The sequence below is a fragment of the Pungitius pungitius genome, chromosome 17 (genome assembly GCF_949316345.1).
Source record: "Pungitius pungitius chromosome 17, fPunPun2.1, whole genome shotgun sequence".
In the NCBI taxonomy this organism is placed as follows: domain Eukaryota; kingdom Metazoa; phylum Chordata; class Actinopteri; order Perciformes; family Gasterosteidae; genus Pungitius; species Pungitius pungitius.
The window spans coordinates 12,410,544-12,436,178 of record NC_084916.1 but is presented as its reverse complement, the minus strand read 5'-3'; the positions used below and the strand labels follow the sequence as shown (position 1 = coordinate 12,436,178).

Genomic DNA, 25,635 nt, shown 5'->3' with positions numbered 1-25,635 from the left:
TCAAATTAAACTCAGCAACACCTGACACATTGATCCAAATAATCGGCTTCCCATTTCTGAAGATTAACATCTATTTTTTTCCCATCGAACCTGAGCCTCGGACACTATAGTCCCACATCCATTCACCAATGGTCGCAACGTTGCGCCCCCTTAAAGTGTTGATCTCTCACCTTGTTTTTGAGCTTCTGGATCTCGGCCTCGGTCACTGTGTGTTTGATCTGGAGCTGTTGAGAACAGAGGCGTGGACAAAGCCAAAGAAAGGAAAAAGAGAAGGCGGTCAGATAATCAAATGCGTGGCTGCCCGAGCCCCTCGCCGCTCTCGACCCACCGCGTGACGGACGGAGGCAGCGGACCTCGTCCTTTCTCCAACAGCATCTCAGCTCCAGCGCTGACGCGCACTCTCAGAGGAGAGCAAGCGCGTGGATTGGGGCGGAGAGGATAAAAAGCTAGTCTGCTTAAAAATGAATTTGACATAGCATTAAATCTAAAAACGTTTTTATTTTTCATGAAGACTGACACGTCAGATGGATGGGGTTGGAAACGGAGAGAGCGACAAGGCAATCAGGCACGGTGGGTAATGAAGAGGAGATGGAGAGGAAGAAGTGGATACGCCACAAGAGATGTGGAGACGTGAACAAATGAGACCTTTAGTCAGTGAGGCGGAAACAGAGCAAAAAAAAGTGGGAGAGTTAAGATGGATAAAAAGAAGTTTAAAGAACAGTTGAATCCCTACGAAAACATTGTCTTTGGATATTTTAAAAGACTTATTTCTCTTGCTTCTTTTTTCACACGAGTGGGTAAAAGGCAGCAAAGACAGACAGGAAGTAGGGAGGATATTGGAGAGCCCTACAAACCAAAAAGGTAAAAGCTGATTTCCGTGAGACGTCGGTCAAGATTTTGAGGAAATAAAAAAATGGAGCGGCTGAAGCTGAAATTTGTGTTAAACAGCAGTTGTAGCGGTCTGCATAAAAAGGCCTCAAGTGACAAAGTAGCAGCGGAGTCGATCAATGTTAGCGGCCTAATGGCAGTGAGAGCGATGGCAGCAAAAGTTTAACAAAATATATTCCTTTTCTCGGAGGCCGGCTGCGGGGAGCCGAGAGCAAGATACCAAACACAGGTTTAAAGTGTTATCTTCTTCTCCTCATCTGTGGGTTCCCACAAAAACACGGGTGATTAGAGATGTAATGAGCACAGGCCTTACATCGCTTTTGTACTCACGACTCTAATCATCCAGATTAGGAATTAGGGTCGGGTAAGCGGATCTTAGTTTTTTTTTACAAAACCCTGCCAAGTAAAGCATGGAGGGAGGGGGGGGGCAGGCTCCATTGTGAGGGTATCGCTCCTGGTTTTTAGTGAATTCTTTTCGGTGGTTGGGGGCAGTTGGCGGTATGTTCTCTCTCTGAATGTGTTCTTTGAAGCACTGCGGGGGGGGAGACGTTTACCTCTCTGAACTTCTGGTAGAGTTTGCTGGCGTCCAACTCAGAGGGCGACAGGACTTCCTCCGACTCGGGCAAATCAAAGACCTCAATGTTTTTGTCCTCGCCCGCGACCTGCGTCCCGGCATCCTCGTCATCTGTGGCGTACTCTCCCGTCTGCTGTGAGAGGCAAAAAGGGAAGGTGAGCTCAAAGAGCGACAGGGGCCAGGTTACAAAGGTGTGTGTTTAAAACGAATGCAGCGGGAAAACACTCAAATGTTAAAGTAATGAAGCGTAGACTTTATCCGGTAGAATCTAGAAGGGACAGTTGTCATTTCAGCCAAGAAGACCAAAGATCACAGACAAGAAATGACAAACATACAACAACAACAACAAAGAAAGCTGTGCTGTTTAGCCGGGTTGCAGGTTTACAACAGGTCCAACAGGCCGCGAAACAGTCTGAACGGAGAAGCAGCCGGTCAGATATCCACCAGTCCACGTGGAGCCGCCATTTGTCTGCTCTCTTTCTCTCTCTGTCTTCTTAAATCTGTCTATCTGTCTGTCTCCCGTCTCTCCTCTGAGTGCCTCCCGTTGCGTGTGAAGCACTTCCAGAAACTCCCAACCATTTTCCTCATGCGATCCCCTTTTTTTCCACATTCTAAATCACACTAAGTAGTGCTATTTTAATGCTGCCAGTTATATAAAGGATAAGGTAACACGGGCCAAGTTGGCCAAAACTTTGTAAAAAAAAAAAGAAGGTTTGGTCTGACTGCCTTGTCATTTCTATAAAGATTAGTTATATATATAGAATAATATATAGAGAATTTGAGCCTGTGGAGACACTTGTATATGACAGCAAATGGAGTTTGAAGTTTATTTACATCAAAGTCACCATCAGTGAAGGTACGGTTGATGGATTGATGCTGCATATATTCAGGCTGATTTCTTTTCTCTAATTCTCAAAATAACCCATCGTGAATGTTGGCATTTGCTATTCAAGTTCACTCTTAACTGCATTATATGAAAACATCTATATGTAAATCTTCATGTCACTACTCTCTCCGTTTCTTTACAACTATTTTTCCCTTCCAACCTGATTTCCATCTCGATCTTCCACACGCATGAACCCCACATCTTTCACACACACACACACACACACACACACACACACACACACACACACACACACACACACACACACACACACACACACACACACACACACACACACACACACACACACACACACACACACACACACAGTCTCATCATCCTGGCCTATATCTTCTCCTCATCTCGTTCCCTCCATCCATCTCCCTCCCAGATTACAGTGCTCGGGCCTGATCCGTTTGCATGCATGACCGACATAAGAGTTCCATTTCCATGACAGGCTTGCCTGTTGCCATGGCACCAGCATCCTACATTAACGTCGCATTCACAGGCAGGTCGGCCAAACACGCAATTTGCATGTGATGAATGCATCACCTCCCACCACATGGTTGGAGTATTGAGGGAGAACGATGCTAATTAATGTCTATTATGAGTAGCATGTTGTGGTTATGACAGAGGAAAAGACCTAAGACTTCTCCTTTGAATGAGGAAGGAGCCCATGTGGGCCATTGGGCACAGCTCTGAGTCTGTGTGTGTGTGTGCGTGCAGTGCACTATTGTTTCACTTGGGCTAATGTTGTTATTTGATAACATGAAGGATTTCAATGTATTTAAGTCACCGTTGACATTAACATCTAACTCCTCATTACAATTGGGAAAGTTCTTCCCAATTCCCAACTTCAAACTATAAATCTGGAAGCGCCTGGATAAGCAAATAATACAAATGCTTTATGTCAAGATAATGTGCTTCAAGATAATGAAACCCAAATTCGATGGACGGTGTTAAAATGTCACCACAATTTATTTTTCCTCACAACAACAATGGAGCAAACAATCGACCATCCATCTCCTTATGTGAACAGGGTGAACAAATGGAATGGCAAGTGTGTGTGTGTGTGTGTGTGTGTGTGTGTGTGAGAGATGTCTATTCCTAACTGAAGGGGTATCTCTTCCACTAAGGAGGGGAAGCCCAGCAACAAATAAACCGCTGTCTCAACCCATGCAGCTCTCCCCGACTGAAATAACCTTCCGCTGTGGTGAGAACTCATTCCAATATTTATGGAGATTAATATTGATGAGTTCCTTTTATTGCCCCATAGATCGCTGCAGTGGTTTTGTAACTGTTTACCCCGTCATAAGGAGTTATGGATGGCTTGGTGCTCAACAATGGAGTGTGGCACAGGGTTTTCATTAAAAAAAAAGAAACTAAATTGTCATTTAATTGTTAAATACCCTACATCTGAAATGATGACAGGCAGAAGGACAAAGGTTTCTCCCGAGTTTAAATTTAACTTGCTAGTGGCTAAATTCTCAGCTCTCTGTAAAGAGATTGAATAGGAGCTGTAAGCGCGACATGCAAGTGTTGCTTTGATAACGGGATCAGCCTTCGGAACCTGCCATTGTTTTGTTTTTTATGCACGAAGGCCCTAAAAAACGTCAAACAACACTGATGAAGACAACACAGGAGAAAGGAGAAAAATAAATAGGTGCCCGGGAGAGTGTGAGTGTCAGCATGACTGGCGCTGTCCTTCTGTGTGTTATTGAGGGTGCACTGATCCTTAGTGTGCGATTACAGGTGTGTATGTGCACCGAGCGCGTGCCTCATGCACGCAGACAGCATGAGTTCAGCGCCGGCAAACAGCAGAGGGGAAAAATGCAGAGAGATCCTTTCTAGGATCAAAACACACATTGCGTCCTCTTGATGTGTGTGTGTGTGCGTGTCCACTGTCAGTTACATGGAGTTAATAAGCTAAAACCTTCGGTCAACTGTCATGAGAAGGGAGCTGATTTACTTTAAGTGACAACTGGAAGCCTCCCTGTCATGTGGAAGACGTTTATGGTCACACGGATTCAAATAAATACAGATATAATACGCCTTATTAATACATATGATAATATTATCTTCTTATGCATAATCCGTCATTGCGAATCCAGTGTCCAGGGATGTGCGCGGTCATTACCTCGTCATCATCGGCGTCATAGTGGGCGTACTGCTGCTCCAGCAGCTCTCTCTGCCTCCTCTCTTGCTCCAGGGTCTGCTGGATGAGCGTGGCCACCTCGCTCTGCTGGCCCGGACGCTCTCGTCCAATCACAAACCTGCAACAACGCGCACTGTTATCGACCGTCCTGGCAACAACGCAGAAAACATCAAGGCTACTGTACATTTAGAGTATTTTAAATGAACGAATTTGGCTTTTAAAATCATTAAATCATCAATTATACTGATTCAATAGCAAAATGTTCCCCATGAGCTCACTACTTCTGTCTGAAGTCCTGAGTTTATCGTTTTGGCGGTCGGCATCTTGTATTTTTTTGCAACCAGAAGCGACAAGAGATGGTGGAGCTAAGTAGAACCAACATTGTAAAGTTAAAACACACTGTGAAAGTGTTAAGGTTGTAAGACGAAAACAGGAAGAACTCCCAGACTCGATAATGCCGTGTAAGCGATCTGTCAATCACACGGCGGCCACATACTAAAGCAGCTGCTTTACGGCCTGGTTCACTCTGAAATGAATCTTGCTGTATTGATGAAGACCTGAAACTACAGATTGAGATCATAAACTCGTGTTTTTGTTTACTGAGGTAATAAATTGAGTCAGAAGTAAATCAGACTACTTTTTGGGACCAGGGGCGAGGCCCCCTGCTGGATATTACAAGAAATGGCGGCTTTTAGACGGTTCTGCATTGGCTTCTTTTCAGGGCTTGAGGTTTCCGCCTGGTATGAAATGAAAAGTGAAAGACATTTGGGGATAATAAAATGCAATTGCAATGGCAAATGGAATCATAAATAATTTAAAACTCAAATAATATCAAACTCACAGATTCTTAAGGGCTACCAGTTTTCCATGCCTTATTTTACAGTGTCATACAGTTTAAAATTTGTACAGAAAACGTATATTGTACATCATACCTTATAGCTTAGTAATATCTAAAGGGATATATAAACATATTCTGTTGCAAGGTAGTGGGTATTTTTCTGGTATTGGTGTGTATTGGTGCAGTCGGCACTGTGTGAGACCAGGACACAGCAACGGAGCCATGACAGCTATATCTGCTGACGTTTCAGGGCAGGGCCGGGAGACGGGACACACATAATAACACGAGAAGACAGTCAGCTCAGCCAGGAAGTCTGTTATTATCCTGGCGAGGAACTAAAAGGAGAAAGCCACGGGCTCCGGCTCGGAGCTACTGACTGTAAACTACTGCCGTTAGACGTCAGGTAGGTAAAAAGAGAAGATGGGATTATAAACTTGGTAACAAAGAAGTTTAGGGTTGTTAAAAAAATAAAGCCTTCCATCATGCAAATTGTGTGTGTTTTATGTAAGACAGGGACAATGTAGGATAGCCATTTTGGATACAGGAGTACATGGTTTACATCAAACAAACAAAAAATAAAAAGGGAGACGCTTTAGCATTTCCACCTTCCCCCATTTTAATAATCCACAATCTATAAGAAAATATCTGAATAATTCCAGGAAACCTCCAACCCTTTGACAAACAAACTGCTCCCTCATGTAATCTACTTACACAGTGTGATTGTATGGACTCAAGTGCCTTTTGTTTTCAAAACGAATGAGTCCCTATAATACATTTTAGAGACTTAAATTTAAGGTGAGGTTTAGGACAAGGCGAAAAGCAGTTGGGCCACGGCTCCAGGACATTAATGTCGCTGATGCAATGTCTTCTCTGTATATACATATGTGTGTGTGTGTGTGCGCTTACGACATTATTTGTGAACAAGTATGTGTGTTAGAGTGAGAGAGGGAGGCAGACAGCAGAAGGGGGGGGGAGAGAGAGAGAGAGCGAGAGAGAGAGAGAGAGAGAGAGAGAGAGATAAGGCCTAATCAAGTAAATTCAGTTCCTCCGAGCTCTTTCATATATTTCTGAGGGCATTGTAGAAAAGGGCCTCACGCTCCAGAGGAGTATTTGATCTACATGTGAAAGAACAACTGAAGGGCAGGATGGAGACAGAAAGTTTAAAAAAAAAAAAAAAGAGGAAAGGAGAGAAGGCCTGGGCTGAGCTAACGAGTGCACTGGAACAAGCCTTTGGACAGCAGGGAGGCCTGAGGAACAGCTGACCTGGAAACAGCCCCCCCCCCCCCCCCCCCCCTCCCTCACGCATGAGGAGTCCGTCTTGGTTCCTCCCTCCGCTCACTGTTCTGAGGCTACTCAGCAGTGCCTCCAATCAGCTGTGGAAACCTTCTCTACTTCTCTCATTTACTCAAACAGACGCGCTCTGGTTAAACATGTGGAATGGTGCCGGAGACTTGAAGAAGCACACTGTCCTCCTCGTTAGGAAGCATCGAGTTGACGGGCATTTGGGGTTGTCAGGGGACATGTAGTGATTTCCACTCTTTGCTAAAAACTTTTCTTTCTGCAGATTGTAAAAATTGGACGCACGATAACAGAAATAGTTAAAACGGTGTGATTTCTCATTTTCAACCAATTCCAATAAAAAAGGAAGTTCATCCGTCAACATTTGGCTCATTAGTTGCTCTGAAGATGTGAAAAAATGGCCACACATACAAAGTGTAAATTAAATTGACTAGAAGAATAAGCAGGTGCGGGATACTGTAGGTTGAGTGTAAATAAACTACATCACCATCATAACAAAGGACTACGTCACCCATTGAAACAGGATGGCTCCTTTATGTGGTGAAAATGTATCACAATCCGCTTGTGGTGAGTTTATCCGCGATTCATCCTTTATCATCACATCGCCGAATTGGAATTGGACTTTTTTATTTTCTTATTTTAATTCTTAAGGCCAAAATGATCTTGTTATTGTGTCAGCTGTATCATGTAAGTGCGTATTACTCTCGAGTTTTGTATAACAGGGCCTTTAAGTCTGCGTTTTATAGTGTCACACCAGGAGGACCTTCTGACTAGAAACCTGGATGATGTACTACTGGAAGTCAGGGTTAAATATAGATAAAACGGCAAATCTAGGACAGTTGGCCATAAAACCTCTGGTGATCAGACAGAGAGAGAAGGATTGGTAGAGGAGGAGAAGGAAGATGAGGAGGAGGAGGAGGAGGAGGAAGAAGGGGAGGAGGGGGTGAGTGGGTGAGACACGATGGAGGAAGACTGAAATAGAGAGCGAGAGCAGTGAAGAAGAGAATGTGCGAATCGTTATAATTTGCTGTAACAGTGTTGCATCTTTCATACGGTAAATGATTATTTCTTCAGCGCTCTTATTTATTCTTAATCTGCTAGATAGATATACAGGTGATGAGCTGGAACAGTTCAAGGCCGCCACATCCTGGTATAAAAAAATAAAGTCAATATTGGTTCAGCAAATATCCTCTAATCTGATACTGTTGGACATGTCTTTGTTCAGTCTGTACCGTGGACACACCCATCCTCCCACAAGGGCCCGAGTGAACACGCCGACCAGAACAGTTTTTAAAAAAGCTGTTACTATGACCAAATAATGATAAAAAGGATTTATGGATGGATTCGTGGGTCAATTAATTACACAAATGTTAGCATGTCAAAGTAGAATAAACTGACAGAGGTTCATTTGAAAGGACACTTCCAAAACTGACACTTGAGCAGCACGAAGCTTACGACCACTGACCAAGCATCGATGGATGCCAAGTTAGGAGGGAAAATGTAGTTAAACAGAAAATGAGATGAGTGGGAGAAAAACGAGTAGTAACTCAAAAAAAGATGATGGAGATAAAAACAAAGTCAACAGAAAGCAAGAGATCCCAAGGACATCGATGCTTTTACAAATAAAAGCCTTCCCGCCATACGCTGTGTGTGTGTGTGTGCTCTCCACTGTCAAACACGCCGGCCTCGTGTCACGTATTGCGCTCCCACATCCTGCAGCATCTCGGATGCGGTAATGGCGTTAGGGGACCTGCCAAGCCAAGTCTCGTTGCTGCTTCAGCAGCTGTGTTTGCAACTTGTGCACCGTGACAGCAGGATGAGCAGCTCTCAAGAGTTGTAAGACGCAGTGAGAGTGAACAGCAAAGGCTGCCCTCGCCCCTGATTGCTGAGTTTAAAAGGAGTTTTTTTTTTTTTTTTTTAAAGCTTGCGTTAGTAATTATGTCTGATACTGGTACGTCTGGTTCTCGGGGGCCGATAGCTGCTTGACACACTTCTGTAATCTTATGTTAATCCAAAAATCCTCATCAGTAGGGCAAAATCCCACAAATCTAATGTGTGAACGCGATAAATAAATAATACAATAAAATAACAAACGAATGGCTGAAGCACTGAATCTTTACGTGTTATTCTATATATGAGCTTTAAACTGATGTTGGAGTACCACAGTAGAATATGTTATTATTATATTAAGATATTTTTGTATCTTATCCTATAATAATATATCTTACTGACATGTCAGTGACTTCACCCCCATTAAGATACAACTCTTGTTTCTATTAAGTACATTATTAATAAAGATGACATATGGGAGCAAAAGTCATGGGACTTATCATTGGGCCTGTGTTTGGCCAAAGGTCGTACCTGACGACTCCCGACGTGTTCCTGAGGACGGAGGCGGCGAAGCTCTGAGTGACGCCCACCAGACTGGTCCCGTCCACCTCCACGATCTGGTCATTCACCTTGATCCTGACACACAGATGAAGGCGTTATTCAACACTTTGTGCAACAAATAGTGTGACAACAAATTCCTGCTGTCACAAATCTCCATTGCCGTACCAGGACACCGAGGAGACGAGGCTCAAAACCAACTAGGAGGGCTGCCCGGGACTGAGAGGTCAGCTGGGTCCTTGGCCTAAAGTCAAACTCCCGATCATCTGCTTATTTTCGTGATGGTAAATAGAGAACTTTTTATGGAGACATTTTCCCATAAAAAGTTCTCGCTTGATAATTCCATTTAAACCCACTTGGAAATCTGCATTAAAAACCGGACTGAGGATTGTTTCTGAAACATGGTTTTGAATGGTTTCCACACCATATGAATAAAACAACAGCCTGCAACTATGGAGCATTTCAGACAATTAAATTACACGGGAATCTAGTCCAATTATCACTCTTCTATTATGTACTCCCGCACCACACCACACCACTTCTTGTACTTATAATGGCACTTTTCTATAACATGTTTTGAAACTGCTTATTTGATGAAATGCGGAAATGCACTTATTGTAAGTCGCTTTGGATAAAAGCGTCAGCTAAATGACATGTAATGTAAACTGGTCAAACAAGAACAACTGGGCTGGAGCCTTTTCATGCTGAGCATAACTTAAGTTTTTCCTCATTTGCATGGTGACAAAACAATTGAAGGGCCAATTGAATCACTAAGTATAGTGATTGATAGTTGAGGAACTCATAAGATGTTGCAGCTTTCGAAAAGGCTGAAAAATCCTTTCTTTAGTGCCCAGAATAACTGGAATAATAACACCCACTGTTCACTCACTGCAAACCTCTGCATATTGCAGTGGAATTTTTCAGCATATTTCCTGCAAAGTCGAGACCTAAATCAAGCGGTGTCCTTCAGAGGTTGCATCATCAACTGCGGTTAGCAATGTCCTTTCTGCTCCTCTCTCAGTCTGTCACAACCTTCAGCAGCTGCAGAGCTGGATTCATTGTTAAGCGTGACACTCGACACGTCAACCAGAGCTGTCACATGGATGCGGAGGGACGCGTCAGCCTGACAGGTAGACAGTCAGACTAGTTGTCTGCCGGTCAGCAGCTCGGACGCTTTCTCTGACCTTGAGGCATCTATTGTGTCACTTTCGGCTTTTGGGGGCGGCTGCTTGGTTGACAAATAGCAGCTGGAAAACAAATAAAAACAATTTGACAACGAAGGATGATTCATCCAAATATTACAAAGCAAACGCACACCTTCTTCTCATAACCCACATCTCACCCCCGGACACACACACACACATCTATCTGTCTGCCTGCCTGTGAGTGTGTGTGCGTCACACCATTAAGTCAGACTCGGCAACAAGGAGCCTATAGCTGGAAAGGGTAATGATTGGAAGGAAATTACATTCTGCGTAGTGACTCCTCCCTTGAGTGTGTCAGTATTTGTGTGCGCGCGCGTGTGTGTGTGTTTGTGTGTGCGCCTGTTAGTGATAGCAATTAGAGAGCAAATGGATGTGCACAAGCAATCTAGTAATAATTACTAATATCTTGAGTCTTGGGGTTTATTTATCTGATACTGAGATGAAGGTTTATTGTGAAATCCATTATGCAGAGAGGCGAAGCTGTAGATCCCTGATGCAGAATGGTTCTGTTTCCGAATGCACGACACAAATGTGTTCAAACGCCGACTACACAATGCAAATGTCTGCTCCGATCTAAATATATACAAGTTATTCTTTTTTAAAAAAGCATTCTATTCATGGATATTTCAGCATTTTTGGATAGGTGACAGCAGGAGACCCACAAACAGTGGGTGTAGAGAGAGGAGTATGATATGCAACAAAGGTCTTTGAAACCGAGACTATATCATATCGTTTCAACCATTTTCGCCGCCTTGTTTATAAGACTTATTATTAACAAAACATTATCAAAGAAACTGAAATCAGAGGAGAACTGACATCAAAACTTTGCTCATTTTAAAGAAATGAGAAAAAGGAACCTTAGCTTTAGCAAAGCCTGTCCCTGATCCATCCAACTTACTGACTTACAGGGTCACAGGAATAAGAGCAACTTTTCTCCCTTTTGAAAAAGACGTTTCTTTTCCCCTGTCCTGTGTGCATTTTAGTACAACAAGCGTAACCTCTGGCCCTGGGGGGGGGACGTTCCTGCAGCTCTAAACTTTGATACGTCCCCAAACTCGGGTCCCACCTGGCGTCTTTTTCCGCGGCTCCGCCCTCGATGACGGTCTTCACAAAGATGCCCAGTTTCTCCAGGCCTGCGTCAGCGCCGACGCCCATCCCGATGATGCTGATCCCGAGGCCGTCTTCGTCTGGGAGCAAGCACACCACAGAGTTGAAGTGCCCGAGTCTCAATAACTGTGTTAAAAAGCGGGTTAAAAGCTCCCATTTTTCAAATATGTTTGGACATATGGAAAAACGGATGGATGAATTCAATCAAAAGAAGAACAGATGATTTATGAATAGCGAGGAGGAGGAGGAGGCATTTACTATAGGCAAGTCCACATGAATAGGAAATGTGCCGGATGGGAAATTCCCTAACAGTGGAGCTTTCATCCCTCTCCGTCCTCCATTAATCATTCATGAGTTGTTTGGGTTACATAACATCCAATGCAAAGCAATTGTATTTCGGTTCATTGGAAAAACATTGAATTTCAACACAGCAAACCCTCTGCAGGAATGACTCAAGTGAAGATGCTCATGCAGGAGAGTGAACAGAAGTTGTACACTATAATTTATTTGAACGCTCTTTATTTCGATTTCTTCTTATCAGAATCTGCATTGGATTATAATGCTGAAAAGCAGTAAAGCATATTTCTAGTGTTTTCCAAAGACAAAGCCTCATTGTTAATGGTTTGAAGAAATTCAAAACCTTAATTCAGATGAAGAAATATTGAACTAAATAACGAGGAAACATCCCAGATAGAGAGACAAAAAAAAGAAGTATCACTCCTTTGATGAAACACAAGTGACATCCCCCACGTGGGTGATTGGGTGCTATGAGTATCTGACAGCATCCACCTACCTTTCTCCAACTCCACAGGGAAGAGCTCCAGTTTCTCCACCCTCTTCTCCAGCTCGTACTCTGCGGAGGAGGCAACAGGATCCACCTCCTCGTTACGCCGGTCATAGTCCTCGTTGGAGTGGGTGTTGAACACCTGGAGAGGGAGCCCAAGGAGTTCCAAAGCATTGGTACACAATGTTAAATGCAAACGTCCCCACCGGGACTAATAAAGGATCCGCTTATCTTCTCTTATCAAATAGTTGGCTTGGGATTTTTCCACAGTTCAACCACATGATCCTCGGTGTTTGATAAGGTTTTATAGAGGACATACTGCACCTACAAATATGACAATGCTCTATTCTTTGGTGATAACAGTGATCATTGTTCCCTTCTTCACAAACAGTTCATGAACACAAGCTTTTGCATTCCCAAACATTGCATTATCTCCACAACAAAGCTGACAAACGGTGGTAACTAAAGGCTCAGCTACAAGCATGAAATCATCCCGTTGATGCTTGGAGAAATAAAAATGTTTGCAAGGAGCCTCTCCGCCCGCGCAGCGAGAGTCCGCCGTCACTTCACATCTCCGCCCGGCCAAGAGAAAGGAGGGGAGAGAGAGTGTGCACGAGCAGACTCAATAAAGGGGTTGCGAGGTCATGCAAAGTGTCTCTGCAGCTGTGTGCAAAGGCCCGCTAGTCCGTCACTTGCTCAGACACACACACACACACACACACACACACACACACCTGCTCACGAACGGATCGCGGCCGCCATTATTCAAATTGGAGAAACTGGAGCCACGAGGTGCAGGCGAGTCAGTATTTCGGGACGGGGATGTCACACATTTAGCTTGATGACGTCAATCAATCGAGTCAGCCGGCCTCGCTGCACGCCCACGGAGTCTCACCACAAGCAGCCGGCCGTAGTGTCCCTGATCAAATCCGTCACCGCCGGTTTCAGTGGCCTGACCTCTTTGAATTGGGTGAACGAGGCCAATCGCGGCGATCAATAAAGCGTCATGCCACATCACATCTATCGGTCCGGCCTGTAGTCGGATGTATGTCGGTCAATAAGTGATGCTGGCTACTGTCAAATCTTTCAGTAATGTTGGAAATGTGAAATCTATCAATATTGAGGACATCGGATATTTGAGTTTTTCGTCACATATTTTTCATGCTGTAGGGTCTGTGGCATATTTTTGACTGATATCGACCCCACAATAAAGACCCACCAAACCCAGCGAATAATTAAACGCTGTGTTTTTTTCATAAGAGGAATTGTGCTGGTTCTTAGCACACCGTGGGCCCATTGATCCATCTTGATGCTGCCAGGGCTGTTTTTAATTCTTTTCCCTGAGCGAGCATGGGTGAGCTCTATCCATGACCCTGTCATCAATCATTCAGTGTGATCAACCGCCCTGCATTATTAACACTTGACTGCACACACACACACACACACACACACACGCATTTACATAAAGATCCATTTTTACACCCATACATACATAACGATATTTAAGCACAAACCCTCAGCAATCGGTGCACACACACACACTCCTAATAAATGCCACTGCACGTACACACTGCCGACAAATGCAAACAGCAGCACTGCCTGGGACGTCCAGGACGCGATGCCACCACTAAGCTCTCTAACGGCCTCTCTCAGTCCGTGAGAGGCTGTGCGCTCTCTACAAACACATTAGCATGTTGCAAGTCACTTGCGAGAGCCAGAGAGAGGTCAAGGAGAGAGTGAGGACAGATGATGGTGGATCCAAAAGAGACCGCAAGCAAAGCGGAGATAGAGCAGTGGTGGAGATTGATAACATGAAGGCAAAAGAGGGAATTCCTGAGAAGAAAAAAAATGGACAGTCAAACAAACAGAGAAGACAAAGGATGGACCAGAGATCATTGAAGGAAAAAAGATAAATAAAGGGGCATGCTCCATGGGAAATAAGAATAGAGGCAGAAAGAGAAACAAAGAGCATTCACCCACAACATTAAGAAACCTGCCCGCTGCCTCTTGGCATCTTGAGTTCATTTCAAATTACAAATTGATGCACCCAAAGGAGAAACACCCATGAGAAAGTATCCTGGGTTAGAGGAGGAGGGGAAGAAGCATGCTGAAATGTGAACGCCACCCACAGCGGACCGATTTGAGTCAAGCTTAGTTTTACATTTCTGGATGAATAATCTTCATATTCCGTGACAAGAGCTGTCTTTCGTTCGGCCGAAACCTGAAGAAACCGAGGAAAGATAAGCAAAAGACTGAGAGAGCATATGTGAGACGATACAGTGATGTGCGCGAGTGCGTGTTTGACCTTGGCAGTGTGTTAGGACACTTCTGCATGCTGCTGTGTTTTACAACAGGCAGCAGAAAAATGGCCTGAGTACAGGACTACCCTGCAGCTGGAAACCAAAAGTCCGACCGCTGTGGAACACGCAGTTAGCCCTGCGGCTAGCCACATATGTGTAACGGCTGTAATCAAAGTAAATCGCTATTTAAATTGCCAATGACCAAACTTAATGCAAGAGATCGAACATGGTAAAGATGAAATCGGCAAAACGTCAACACTCTATGAATGTCATTGAGAGCGTGCCAGCTGCTCAAAGCACCACGAAGAACCGTCTCATAGAGTAGGAAGCATGGCCCTCTCTTCCAGTCTGCTTTAATAAAGTTACTATTGGCCTCTACAAGAATGACTATTTCAGAAAAACAACTGCGGCGCAAAAGCCCAACACTGTGTGCATGTAGAGACAGACACCAAATGAATCTTGGCAGCTCCACCAAATCTTAATATGATGCTTATCAATGTGTTGACGCACATGATCCAATAAACAGATCCCTAGGAGAAGCGATGCCAGAGCATTTCACCGCTATCAGCATCAATATATGAGAAATCTTGTGTCCTCTTGCCGCCAGCACATTTCCACTTTCGAGCACAGTTGGTGTGTGCTGAAGCAGTTTATTATCCTCCACTGGTATTCAGTTCCTATTGAGGAGACAGTGCACATGGACAATTACGGAATATTGAGGTATAATGGGTCCATCTCCCCCACGTGGGGCCTCCCTGGAATTGGAAAAGTCTTTTGAGGGACACGACACACCCCCATTTACATGTTAATATTTTCCACTTGACTCTGCACTTTCTTTCAAGCTTCATACACTACTTAGGATAAAGAAAGCTTATGTGAGCAAAAAAGTCACATTGGTTGGATTTCCTATTTTTAATGTCTGGGAATATATATTTGAAATGGCAAAAGAGAGTGCCAATAGTTTTCTGGATTATGTGACAAGCTCTCCTCTCCCCCTGTTTGTCCTCGACAACGATTTCAACTCACATCTCTTCTCTTAGTTTGGTTGGATGATTCATTCGTGGATGCTGCCCCCAGCGGCTTGCCCTCAGCCACCAAGTTAACCGAAGCCTTCACTGGGCACAAGGGCCTCTCGCCCCCCACCTTGCATTCCTTCAAGGGCGCCCGGGCGCTGTGCGAGTGCACGAAGGCTTCGTGCGCAGTGAGTGCTTCATCGCAGGGGCACGTCTGCATGAGCCTGCGTCCATGCGCACGCCAAGCCGGTGTCCTGATTCAAGATGCCTCTCGCGACGGCCAGCCCTTAAAACTCAATAAATGTCTGACAGCCGGGTCTGAATGGCTTTGGGGTTGGCGTCAGGGAACCAAAAAGTGAGGATTAACCAAGAGCTCACTAAGCCACAAGGGTGAAGAGAGGGAGAGGGAGCAAATGGGCATGGGGAGGGGGGAGAGGGGGGGAGGTTTAAAAACAACAACATTTCAAAGGAGAGGAAAATAAGAGATGAAGACTGGGTGGTAAAAATAGAAGGACAAACGAGGGACACAGGACGAGATGCTGGAGGCTTTGAGATGATGGGAAAATGTATGTAGATCAAGTTTATAAAGGAAGGTAAGCCATATCAGCAGAGAGACACACTGAGTGACTCATATGATTCAGTGTTGGAGCGACATTGAGGAGTGAAACAGCCAGAAAGGGAGAAATGAAGAAAAGAAAATGGGGAAGAAAAAAAAAATCTGAGAAGCCAGCGAAGCTCGGGGTAATCTGCTCCAGGGTGTGTTTGAGTCCCTGCCTAACATGTCGCAGCGTGGTGCCAATGCCGAGCCAACCGCCTCTGATGCCATTAAACGGGGGCCACTGGTGGTTCGTGCCGTTGCCTGCGCCTTGCAGACAGTGGGCGCCGCCCTGGGCAATGCCAAGCTAGAAAAGCCCGGGAGAAATGTTCCTACTGCAAACCCCCGCAGTGGATTAACTACAGCCTGGCACAGTCACACTCACACACACACACACACACGCACACACACACACGCACACACGCAAACACACACGCACACGGCGTGCTGCGTTCCATCACTTCTACCTGGGGGCCGCCCGCCCACTCACACAAACGCGTTGCGTGGAGCCGACGGGTGCCGAGGAACGAGCCAGGATCCTGAAGGACGAGACCGTTGATGGAATGATAATTAATTAATAATTATAATTATGTAATTTGCGTCCTAAGAGCGAGACTGACGGGTGGAAAAAGGGGGGTGCGGATGGGAGGAAGTGAGGGAAGAGAGGTCCAAACGGACACATCCAGCCACTCGTTCTAAAGATAACGCACAGGTTTCGCAGTCAGTTGAAGGCCGACCTTTTTGTCATCTTGACGTAGATCCCTCGTGGTCTGAGGAAGTCACACGAGGACTTTTGACATGACGGGGAAATCCAAAATCTTCAGTCAGCAATTCCTTTCTTTAACTCAAGTGCCATCTGCATACAGAGTAGACACGCACACTGCTCACACAAGTGGAGATGTCGGGGTGAAATACGTCGCTAATATGAACTATTTTACAAAATGGGATTAAGATTTCATTTCCGGGGAGCTTCACAGCGTTTTTTCAGATTTCTGCTACTGCAGTCGGCTCGTTTTTTATGCCCCCTCATAAAAAACGAACTTCAGTCCACTGTTTAACGGCACAATACTACCGGGTGCCATGACTCCCACCAGCAAACCAAGCCACTGGCCAACTACAGGGCGAGGGAAACAGAGAGTGAGGAGAGGGAGGGGGAGGGAGGGCAGCGAGGGGCCAGCTTTAAAAAGGGGGCAGAGCGTAGTAAACAGCCACAGAGTGACAGAGAGGACAATGTCCGGCTTTATCTCATGTCTCCCTCATGCATACAGTGAGCGGGAGGACATGTTGCTGGTTACAGTACTGCAGCTCTGCTGCCCACTATCTACTCTGTGCACTGCATTATGCAACAATGACTTGGCAGCGTTTGGGACCACACAGCATAATAACCGCTCTGTGTGATCGGGGAGGACTCTGCCCGTGGCACAGATCTCAGCGGCAGGGAAGCAGATAGAAGCTTTTGATGTTTCGACGTGTGAAACGGTGTGAACCCGCACACTGTCCGCCTTTAATCAGGCTCCCGACTCGCGACAGAACCGGGACGAGGTGACGGTGCAGCATTCCGGGCCGTGCAGCATTCTGCACCTCCTTAGCCCAGACGCTCCGCTTTTCTACTGCAATGCAAAAACTGGCAGCACACGGGTGATTTCATTAGCAAGGGACCAAGGGTTGGACGGCTGTCCGTGACGCAGTCCACTGTGTGTCAACTGACCAGCTTAGGCGCGTCTCATCTTTCGTGGGTCGTTAAAAATGCATCCCTAAGGGCAGATTGGGTGGCACAGAAACAAGCAAACAAAAAAAAAAAACACTGCATCAATAATGGAGTGACTAAGGTGCATGCCAGCACAAATACCCACAGCCCGGGTTTGGAGTAGTTGTAGCTCTCTGTGCAATGCAATGCAAGGAAGAACCGTCTTGTGCTGAATCAGAATCTACGATACCTGTGAATAGCGCTGGATTCTTTAGGCTGCATCTTAGCTCATAACACGTAACCCCCCCCCCCCCCCCCTCCCCCGCCCCCCGCACAAGTCAGCAATCTGTCAGAGGTCTAGTTGTTACTCAAAAGCTTAACCAAAGGACTCGACTGATGTCAGCCGCTGTTTTTGCTTTTCTACCCAAAATGTCAGCGGTTATATCACTGCTCTAGCAGACTCTCTCCCAGAAAAAGGCGTCTCTCTCCCATTAAACGCAGCCACAGGTTGCATAATTAGGAGCAGGGAGCTTTATTCCCACAGAGGGAAAACACAATAATTCAGGGGCAGAAGAGGCAAAAGAATGTAATAAATGACATATTATAAGATACCATAACAATGATAATAATATATGTGTACCTTTTATGTGCAGCCAATCAGTGCCATTAGTTGCTATGGATTTTTTAGCTGAAAATGCATCCACTGCAATAGACAATATATTGATCGTGGCTAAGCTGCAGCAATCCCACTGCAGGCCATATCATTTCCAAATGACATTGCCAACATCCATGTAAACTCTGTTTCAAATATACAGTAACCCAGAAAGACAGACTGCCCTTAAGTAGAGTAATCTTTCCATCAAAAACACGGTCAGAATGTCCCTGGCTAGAAGCCATCTCATTTCAGCTTGTGAAGCATTAGACCAGTTGATGCTCCAGATAAGGATGCTGATCACATATGTTTTCTGTTGATGCATGGATGTTGGATTTAAACATGTCATGTACTGTATTAGGGGCTGTCAAAGGGTGGGGGCCGGCTGGCATTTTCCCCGCTTTTAAGCGTCAGTGACTTTGTCTTCATGTTCTTCAATGCTCCAGTACAAGTACAAGAGGAGTCTCTCATCTGTGTTGATGTGGTGTTGTGTTGATGTTGATGTGGTGTAGCCTGAGTTTCAAATAACGCAGAAAACGGATATCAGTCTGAGACAGTATCAGGTTTACAAAGTATAGAGTAATTATATTACAGCAATAATTGGTGCAATTTAATTGACCTAATATACCTCAGTGTTGACCTCACATCCCTTTAAATACGTGAGCTAAATATTCAGCCCTATTCACATAATAAAAAGAGAATGAACACAACCCTTTCTATAACAGAACAACACAGCCGTCAAAACATCTGGTGCAAGACACGGCGGCTCCAAAACCACAAGAGGAGCGACATGTATCCATCATATCGATCACGGCCCCCCGAGCTCAGGCCCGCGCCACTCAGCATTCCACGACACGCCGTCAGGCGTCAAAATCCAACGGGGACAAGACGCCGGCCTCGCCGATTGCAGCGCGAGAAGTGAATGAGGCTGATTACAGCGTCCGCTTTAATTCCGTGAAGAAATCACGGCGCCTGGAGTGATGAAAACGCAGCTGCTCCCGCAAAGACAAGGGGAGACCGACACAGCAGAAGGCCTGCAGGGGGGCTGAAGACGGACAACACGCAGATCTGCAACGCAGTGTGTGCTAGCGAAGGTGTTTGTGAGCGAGGGCTGAACCTTCAGATGAAAGCAACGTATTATCAGGGCCACGTCGGCTTCCCAGAACGCACTTTTTTTTTGGCAACGGGACATCAAAATGGTGCGATGGAAGACCGAGTCTACTGGAATACGTGAGACCACGTGCCTCACACTGAACAACCCGAAAGGTTCTGATGTCGGCGATGACACCGGTGGCCCTGACTGAACAGGAGCTGGGATTCTCCTCTGGACGTCTGTGCCTTCGGGCAGAGCTGGCTGCCTCTGCCTCGAAGCGGTCACTTCCCACTGGGTCAGTCCGGACGTTACAGCCTGAGTGAAAGGATGCGGAAGTAACTAGTAGTTGAATCATAGAACAAAAAAAACGTTTATAGCCTCTGTGAGGTGGGAAAAGTAGTATATGGCACAGCAATAGTACATAATAATAATAATGTTCACCATATTTTAAAGCTAATTAGAAGACAAAGTTTAGCTGATTTCATCTGTTTTGTAGGTTGTTTGCTTGGTTTTTGTCCGTCGCATTCTTGGTGAACACTAGGACATATTTAGGCATTCAAAAAAGAATATCTGTAAATAACAATCTCAACAATAATAATAATAACGTTGAGTACATGGCTGACCTGCTGGTGCCGCTAGAGGAAAGGTAAGCAGAATTCCTAAATGATAGAAATTCAACAAATGTCTGAACAAAGTCTCATGGGTATCATTAGTTGCAAATTGTTGCAAGGACGATTCCTTAAAAGCACAGAGAGTTTGACCTGGCACTAGATGAAAAGTTGGAGGACAACCCATCAGTAAGAGTCATCCTCTGGTTGCATTGACCACAGATGTAGAGGATAATCCATCCAGCTGTTGAGATATTTCGGGCTAGACCAAAGCACATTCACAGACCAGAGCTGCCAACATGGCCAAAAAAAATAGATGTATAAACATGAAGTCAGCGGGACGTTTATAAAAAAGATGCTGGGGCTAGTTGTTTGTCATCCACCCTCAGTGGCTGCCATGATGATTCCTAAAATTAACTAAACTTTGAAAGCTGGACTATTGAAATTATCTGTTTTATGGGGCAGGCCCAAGAAATATTACACGAAGGTGAGAGACCTTGAAGTATTCTTTATTTTTTAAAGGTCTTCTCTGCCGTCTCCTCCCACTGGGGTCAAGCTGGACTCGTGCGGGGCTTAGAGAAAAGCTTTGTCTCTTTCACTACACAGACGAACAAAAGACAGAACCCGGTTTGTTCCTCGTGTGCATGAAGAAGTGGGAGGGTTGCACGTCTAATTGTGCATGTGCTTAAAGGGGCTGCGGAGGGGGGCGGTGCCTCTGCTGATTATTCCATATGATGAACGAGCATCTGTCCTTTTCATAGAAAACCGAAGGCTTGAAATGGCAGACAACAGCAAGAGGAGCATATTCCCCTGTTGGACTTAAATGGGACAACAAGCTTTGTTGTACCCACTTTCACTGTGTGATGAATACAACGCGGGCTAAATCGTTGTCAAGAATATACATTTTTGAAATCCTAAAAAGCGGATTTTGCATTTTTCCAAAAGACACAGTGCAGAGGCAGCAATTAGTGAGCCAACATCGTGTTTTCTCCTCAGAGTAACTGGGCTAATTGTTCTGGTTCGCTACAGCACGATAATAGGATTCATCCTCAACTTGTGGAATGTTTGTGTTCCAAATCTCACATGTCTATATATATATATATATATATAATTTAAATCTCACTCTTTCACATGTCTACACACACATCCATATTGCTTGTATGTCAAGAGCCTGAAAATCTCATAAATAAAAAAATAATTTCACTGGAAATTCCACATAGGATAAAAAAATAGGATAGGATAGAAAAGTTAAAGGGCAAACCATGTGTTTACAACAGCTTATTGAAGCGAATGCTTAAGGATAAGACTGGAAAATATTTTTCATAATTTTCCCAATCCACAAACACTGGCTGCTTTGTGTCCAATTCAGCACAAAAACAGAATCAAAATAGTTTATGGCATTTGAAGCGACAAAGGCTAGGGTACTTCAACGTCCAGTATTTAAATAAGAAGTTACCAGCAAAATGCATCTCCGGGGGAACAGGATGCAGAGTTTCTTTCACAAGTGAAACCTTATCGTGGGATAATACCTGTGGGAAATACCCACGGGATAGATGGTAAAAATCACACAAACCTCCTGCAAATAAATCTGCTGATATCACGGTACAATGGACAAAACCAGGTTTCTTACTCCTAACACCCATATACACTATGTCTGCTATATTCTGTATATCCAGTATGCAGCATTTAACAGATTCCTTTTCTCTTCCAGCGAAATGCACAATACCCTTATTGACGTAGTTTAATTATGGCTCCCCCTGTTCAAAAGAGAGCGATGGGGCTGTTTCAGAAAAACAAACACAGCACCATGTGTGAAAACCGGGCGGGTGCAGAACCAGCATGACTAACACATGCACAGATGTTCAGCTCATGAACACGTCAATTTCCCAGAGGGCAAAGCGTTGACCCTCGCGCTCTGCATCACGAAAGAGCTGCAACAAATTGCTATCTCATCCATCGTATCACAGCGCGCATTACAAGACAAACGTGTTAAAGTAATAGGAAGGTCTTATGAGGATAAAGATTCCTTATGTCACATGTTCTTCTTAGTATACGACTACATAAAATGTGAAAAGGAAACAGTTGTCCAAAAGTAACTATGAATGCGAGTCTGAAGGAGCTCTGAATACATTATTCTGTATTCTGTTCTTCTAACCTACTTTCGATAAAAGCTGCACAAATCCATTTATGCTGGATTGTTTACACATTTAAGGCTTCCGCCGTGCTTTTTGTTCCGGACCCGACTTACTGTGATGGGGGCGGTGCTGAACCGTATCTTCCGCATTGGGGGGACGTCCTCTTTGTTTTCGTGCGGCAGCCCGGGGATCTCTGTGAGACCGGAGCCCGGGTCGTAGACGATATCCTCATCGTCTCCGTAGAGGTCGTCCTCGGGGTCGGTGCAGCTCTCCCCCCAACCCTGGTAGCAGGCATCTCCGTCCGCGTTAAAAACCACCCGCTCGTTCCCAGTGTAATCCTCATCGGGTTCTTCCGCGTGGTCCTTTGGGGAGTCGGAGGACTTGTCCTCTCTTGAACCGTCCCCGTCCTCCTGGCTATGCCCCGCTCGCGCGCCCGTTGGAGGTGGCTCGGGGGTCGCGTCTTCCAAAGCCTTGTCGGTGATTACCTCGTCTTCGGCAGGTCTCGGGGCTTCGGACGCCACCGCGTCCGGGACGTTTCTCCTCGCTTCTGGCGGTTTCTCCTCTTCTTCACATGAGCCGTTCACCTGGCCGCCGCTCGTGCTGACCCCAGAAAGCCGCCGCCTATCTCTGCCCTGGGGCCCCAACTTGTCTTGGGCCTCGTCCTCTCGTGGTGCTGGTTTCGGCTGCTCCGCTGTCTCCGTCCCGCTGCCGGCGCTCAGAAGGTCCTCGGCAGACAAGGATGTGGGGAACTTCCCGCCTGTCCTGCTACGGGAGCTCCCACGAACTGGAGACTGCCTTGAATCGTCCTCGCTGACGTCACCTCCGGGGCGGTGGCCCCCGTCCGGAGAGTAGAGGGCCCGTCTGCTGACCCCTTTGTAGGCCGCACCTTGATTGGCGTGGTCTGTATTTTCAAACACGGCACTCAGTTGACTGACAGTTGGCGAGGACGCCTCCGCTCTTGAGCACAGTGAGTCCAAGGAGTCGGTGCTGCCTCGATTAGATCTAGGACCTCGCCAGTCGTCGAGGTGCTCATGGGAACCGCGCTTGTCACGCCCGTACGGAAAGACCGGGGATTGGGACTGGTCACGTGACTGCTGCTCAAACAGCTTCCTGGTTTCGGAGAACTTTGCTCCGGCCCCTCCGACCCTGTCAGCCGATACGGAATGCTGAAGCTTTATCACCGACCCATCGGCCTTGTTGATGAAGTTGGTCGGCTTGACCAACTTTTGTGGCGAGGACTCATCACAGCCCTTGGCCTTATCCGGCACATTTTCTGAGCCCATCTGCATGAACATGTCCTTAATGCGACTGACATGGCCGCCATACTGGCGGCCCCTTTGCTGCTTCACACGTTCAAGGTCCTTGGGCTTGGAGTCTCGCTCTATGCGAGGCTGGTCGAAGGCCTTCTTGAGTGCCTGAAATTCAGCCCTGTATGCATTCCGGTGGGGGGAGGCACTCCGGAGGCTGGTCCTCTCCCCTGAGGGCTCCGTCTTCAGCATGATGATTTCTTTAGATTCAGAGGGGATGTCAGCATCGCCGTGGCCTCATTATGAATGTTGAAGTGAGGAGTCTAAGTTTGAGCCGCCGCAGCGTTGCCTTCACATCAGATCCACCCGTTGTTTTAGTTTCTTTAGGTCCGTTCATACCTGTGGAGACAAAAAGAGGCGTGATGGACAGGAACATTTTGTGTGACTCTGCATCATTTAGTTCAAGAGAGCAAGCATGTGCATGTGACCAATAATATCAAAAAACTGAAAGTGGCTCTTACTAATCCAAATGAAGATTCTAAAGCCTGAAAATAGGGTGTTTCCACCTTCCATCAATAACACCATTCTAAAGCACGGGAGTCAAAGATTTATGATATAAAAGCTCTTAGTACAAGAGGACTAGATTTGAGTGCCAATTGGAAGCACTCTGATCACGTTGTCTTTATAGAGCTGCTGCACTGTTTACCTTCGCGAACCCATACTTTCACGCAGTGCTTGGGATATTTAAGTTGAAACAGGTACTGCAGAGAATAGCTTTTCTAATGTTTCCTCCAATTTCTCGTTCTCTCCCACTCACCCTTGTTTTCTACAGTAAGCTATGACCTGTGTACGCTGCCACATCCTACTGCACTCAATACCATCGCTGACGTTACGCCAGCCCTAAGCAAAGCGTTGCGTGGTATTTGCAACATTTACTGCACGCACAAAATGCAGTTGAAAGCACCGGAGAATGTGTTGATACCATCCCAAAGAGAAAACTAGATTTCAGGCTTGAATTGTATCCACCATTTAAACTAAAGCAGGAGGAGCAGGCTCGCGTAGTCAGTAAATATCCCATACCTACAGCAGTTTAAATATTTAATCCTGAAATGCATCCCACAAAGAGGAAGATGACACATAACACGCACACAAAATCCTTAATCTGGGACATAAAGCATCCATTAAGCTCATCTGTGCTGGATGGGATGCAGCAGCAGCGGCGGTTAAAGCCCAAACGCCCCGTGCACCTATAGGTGCAATCTAAAACAAAAACATCCGTGTGAACTTGACCAACCACCCTATGCTGCCTCGGAGGGATTCAGCACCGGGACACATAAAGTTAGCCGCCGTTGAAGAGGACAAATCGAGGCTTTCACATTGTGTCAGTTTGGGGATGAGACGGAACAGCCGGAGCCGCACATCAGCCACAACGTGACAGCTCAGGTTTCTCCCTCCTGATATCTTTTAAAACATCTATTCGCCTGCACGCGCGCAGGTGTATTGCACGCCGAGGGAAACATGACTTTCCTTTTTTCGATGACTAATAAAAGACTTTAAATGTTGTGACAAAACCCCGGCGAGGCTGCTTCAAATGTTACAAAAACAAAAGAGTCCCGACTTACGTTCGCGGCTCCGTGCGTGGCTTCGTTTCGACGCGTGGTGCAAATATTTAAAAAATAAAATAAAATAAAATCCAGAAGGCTAAACTCGGATGACCTTGTCTTGCCAAAAGAAAAAAACACACATTTCTATCCCACGCGCGTGGAATTGTCCCGGACCGAATCGCCACTTACAGAAAAGGTTTGCACACGGCAGAGCCGCTTCAGCGCCATTGCGGGCGGTGGGCGATGCTGCCAGTCGCTCTATGATGGGGGGGGGTACGGAGAGGAAAGGAGGGGGGGGTTCATGCTATTTTGTCCAGCTCATCTCACCGAGAGCTGCTCAGCCGCAGGGCTCGCGCGGGGGGGGGGGGGGGTGTTGCGTGTTTCGTTTCGTCCGCGGTGTAGAGAAGGAAGCAAACATGCCGAAGCTGGGAGGGTGGCCTGGTTGAGGTTGATTTGAACGTAAAGCCTCACGTGACAGGTGCTAAAAACATGGACTGCTGCGCCAACGTGGTTCGGTCCGATGAACAGCAAAACACAAACGAGCGTAACTTCGCTTGGTGGCTGTGTGGGTTTTTCA

At 45.9% G+C, this 25,635-nt stretch overlaps 1 protein-coding gene across 3 annotated transcripts in view; it reads right to left on the bottom strand.

The window, feature by feature from the left end:
• Positions 1–25,326, bottom strand: part of ppp1r9a (protein phosphatase 1, regulatory subunit 9A) — a 35,229-nt gene extending 9,903 nt beyond the window's left edge. For 2 of the 3 annotated variants that reach the window (XM_037474381.2, XM_037474386.2), the window contains exons 1-8: positions 25,077–25,315; positions 22,321–23,853; positions 12,134–12,266; positions 11,300–11,420; positions 9,002–9,106; positions 4,486–4,621; positions 1,443–1,595; positions 171–224 (exon numbers count right to left, since the gene is read on the bottom strand). In XM_037474381.2, coding sequence (XP_037330278.2) covers positions 171–224; positions 1,443–1,595; positions 4,486–4,621; positions 9,002–9,106; positions 11,300–11,420; positions 12,134–12,266; positions 22,321–23,706 — 2,088 coding nt within the window. In that variant the 5' untranslated portion in view covers positions 23,707–23,853; positions 25,077–25,315. Of the gene's footprint in view, positions 1–170; positions 225–1,442; positions 1,596–4,485; positions 4,622–9,001; positions 9,107–11,299; positions 11,421–12,133; positions 12,267–22,320; positions 23,854–25,076 lie in introns of all 3 variants that reach the window. The other variant, XM_037474383.2, reaches the window with a different exon arrangement.
• Between the last annotated feature and the right edge of the window lie 309 nt (positions 25,327–25,635).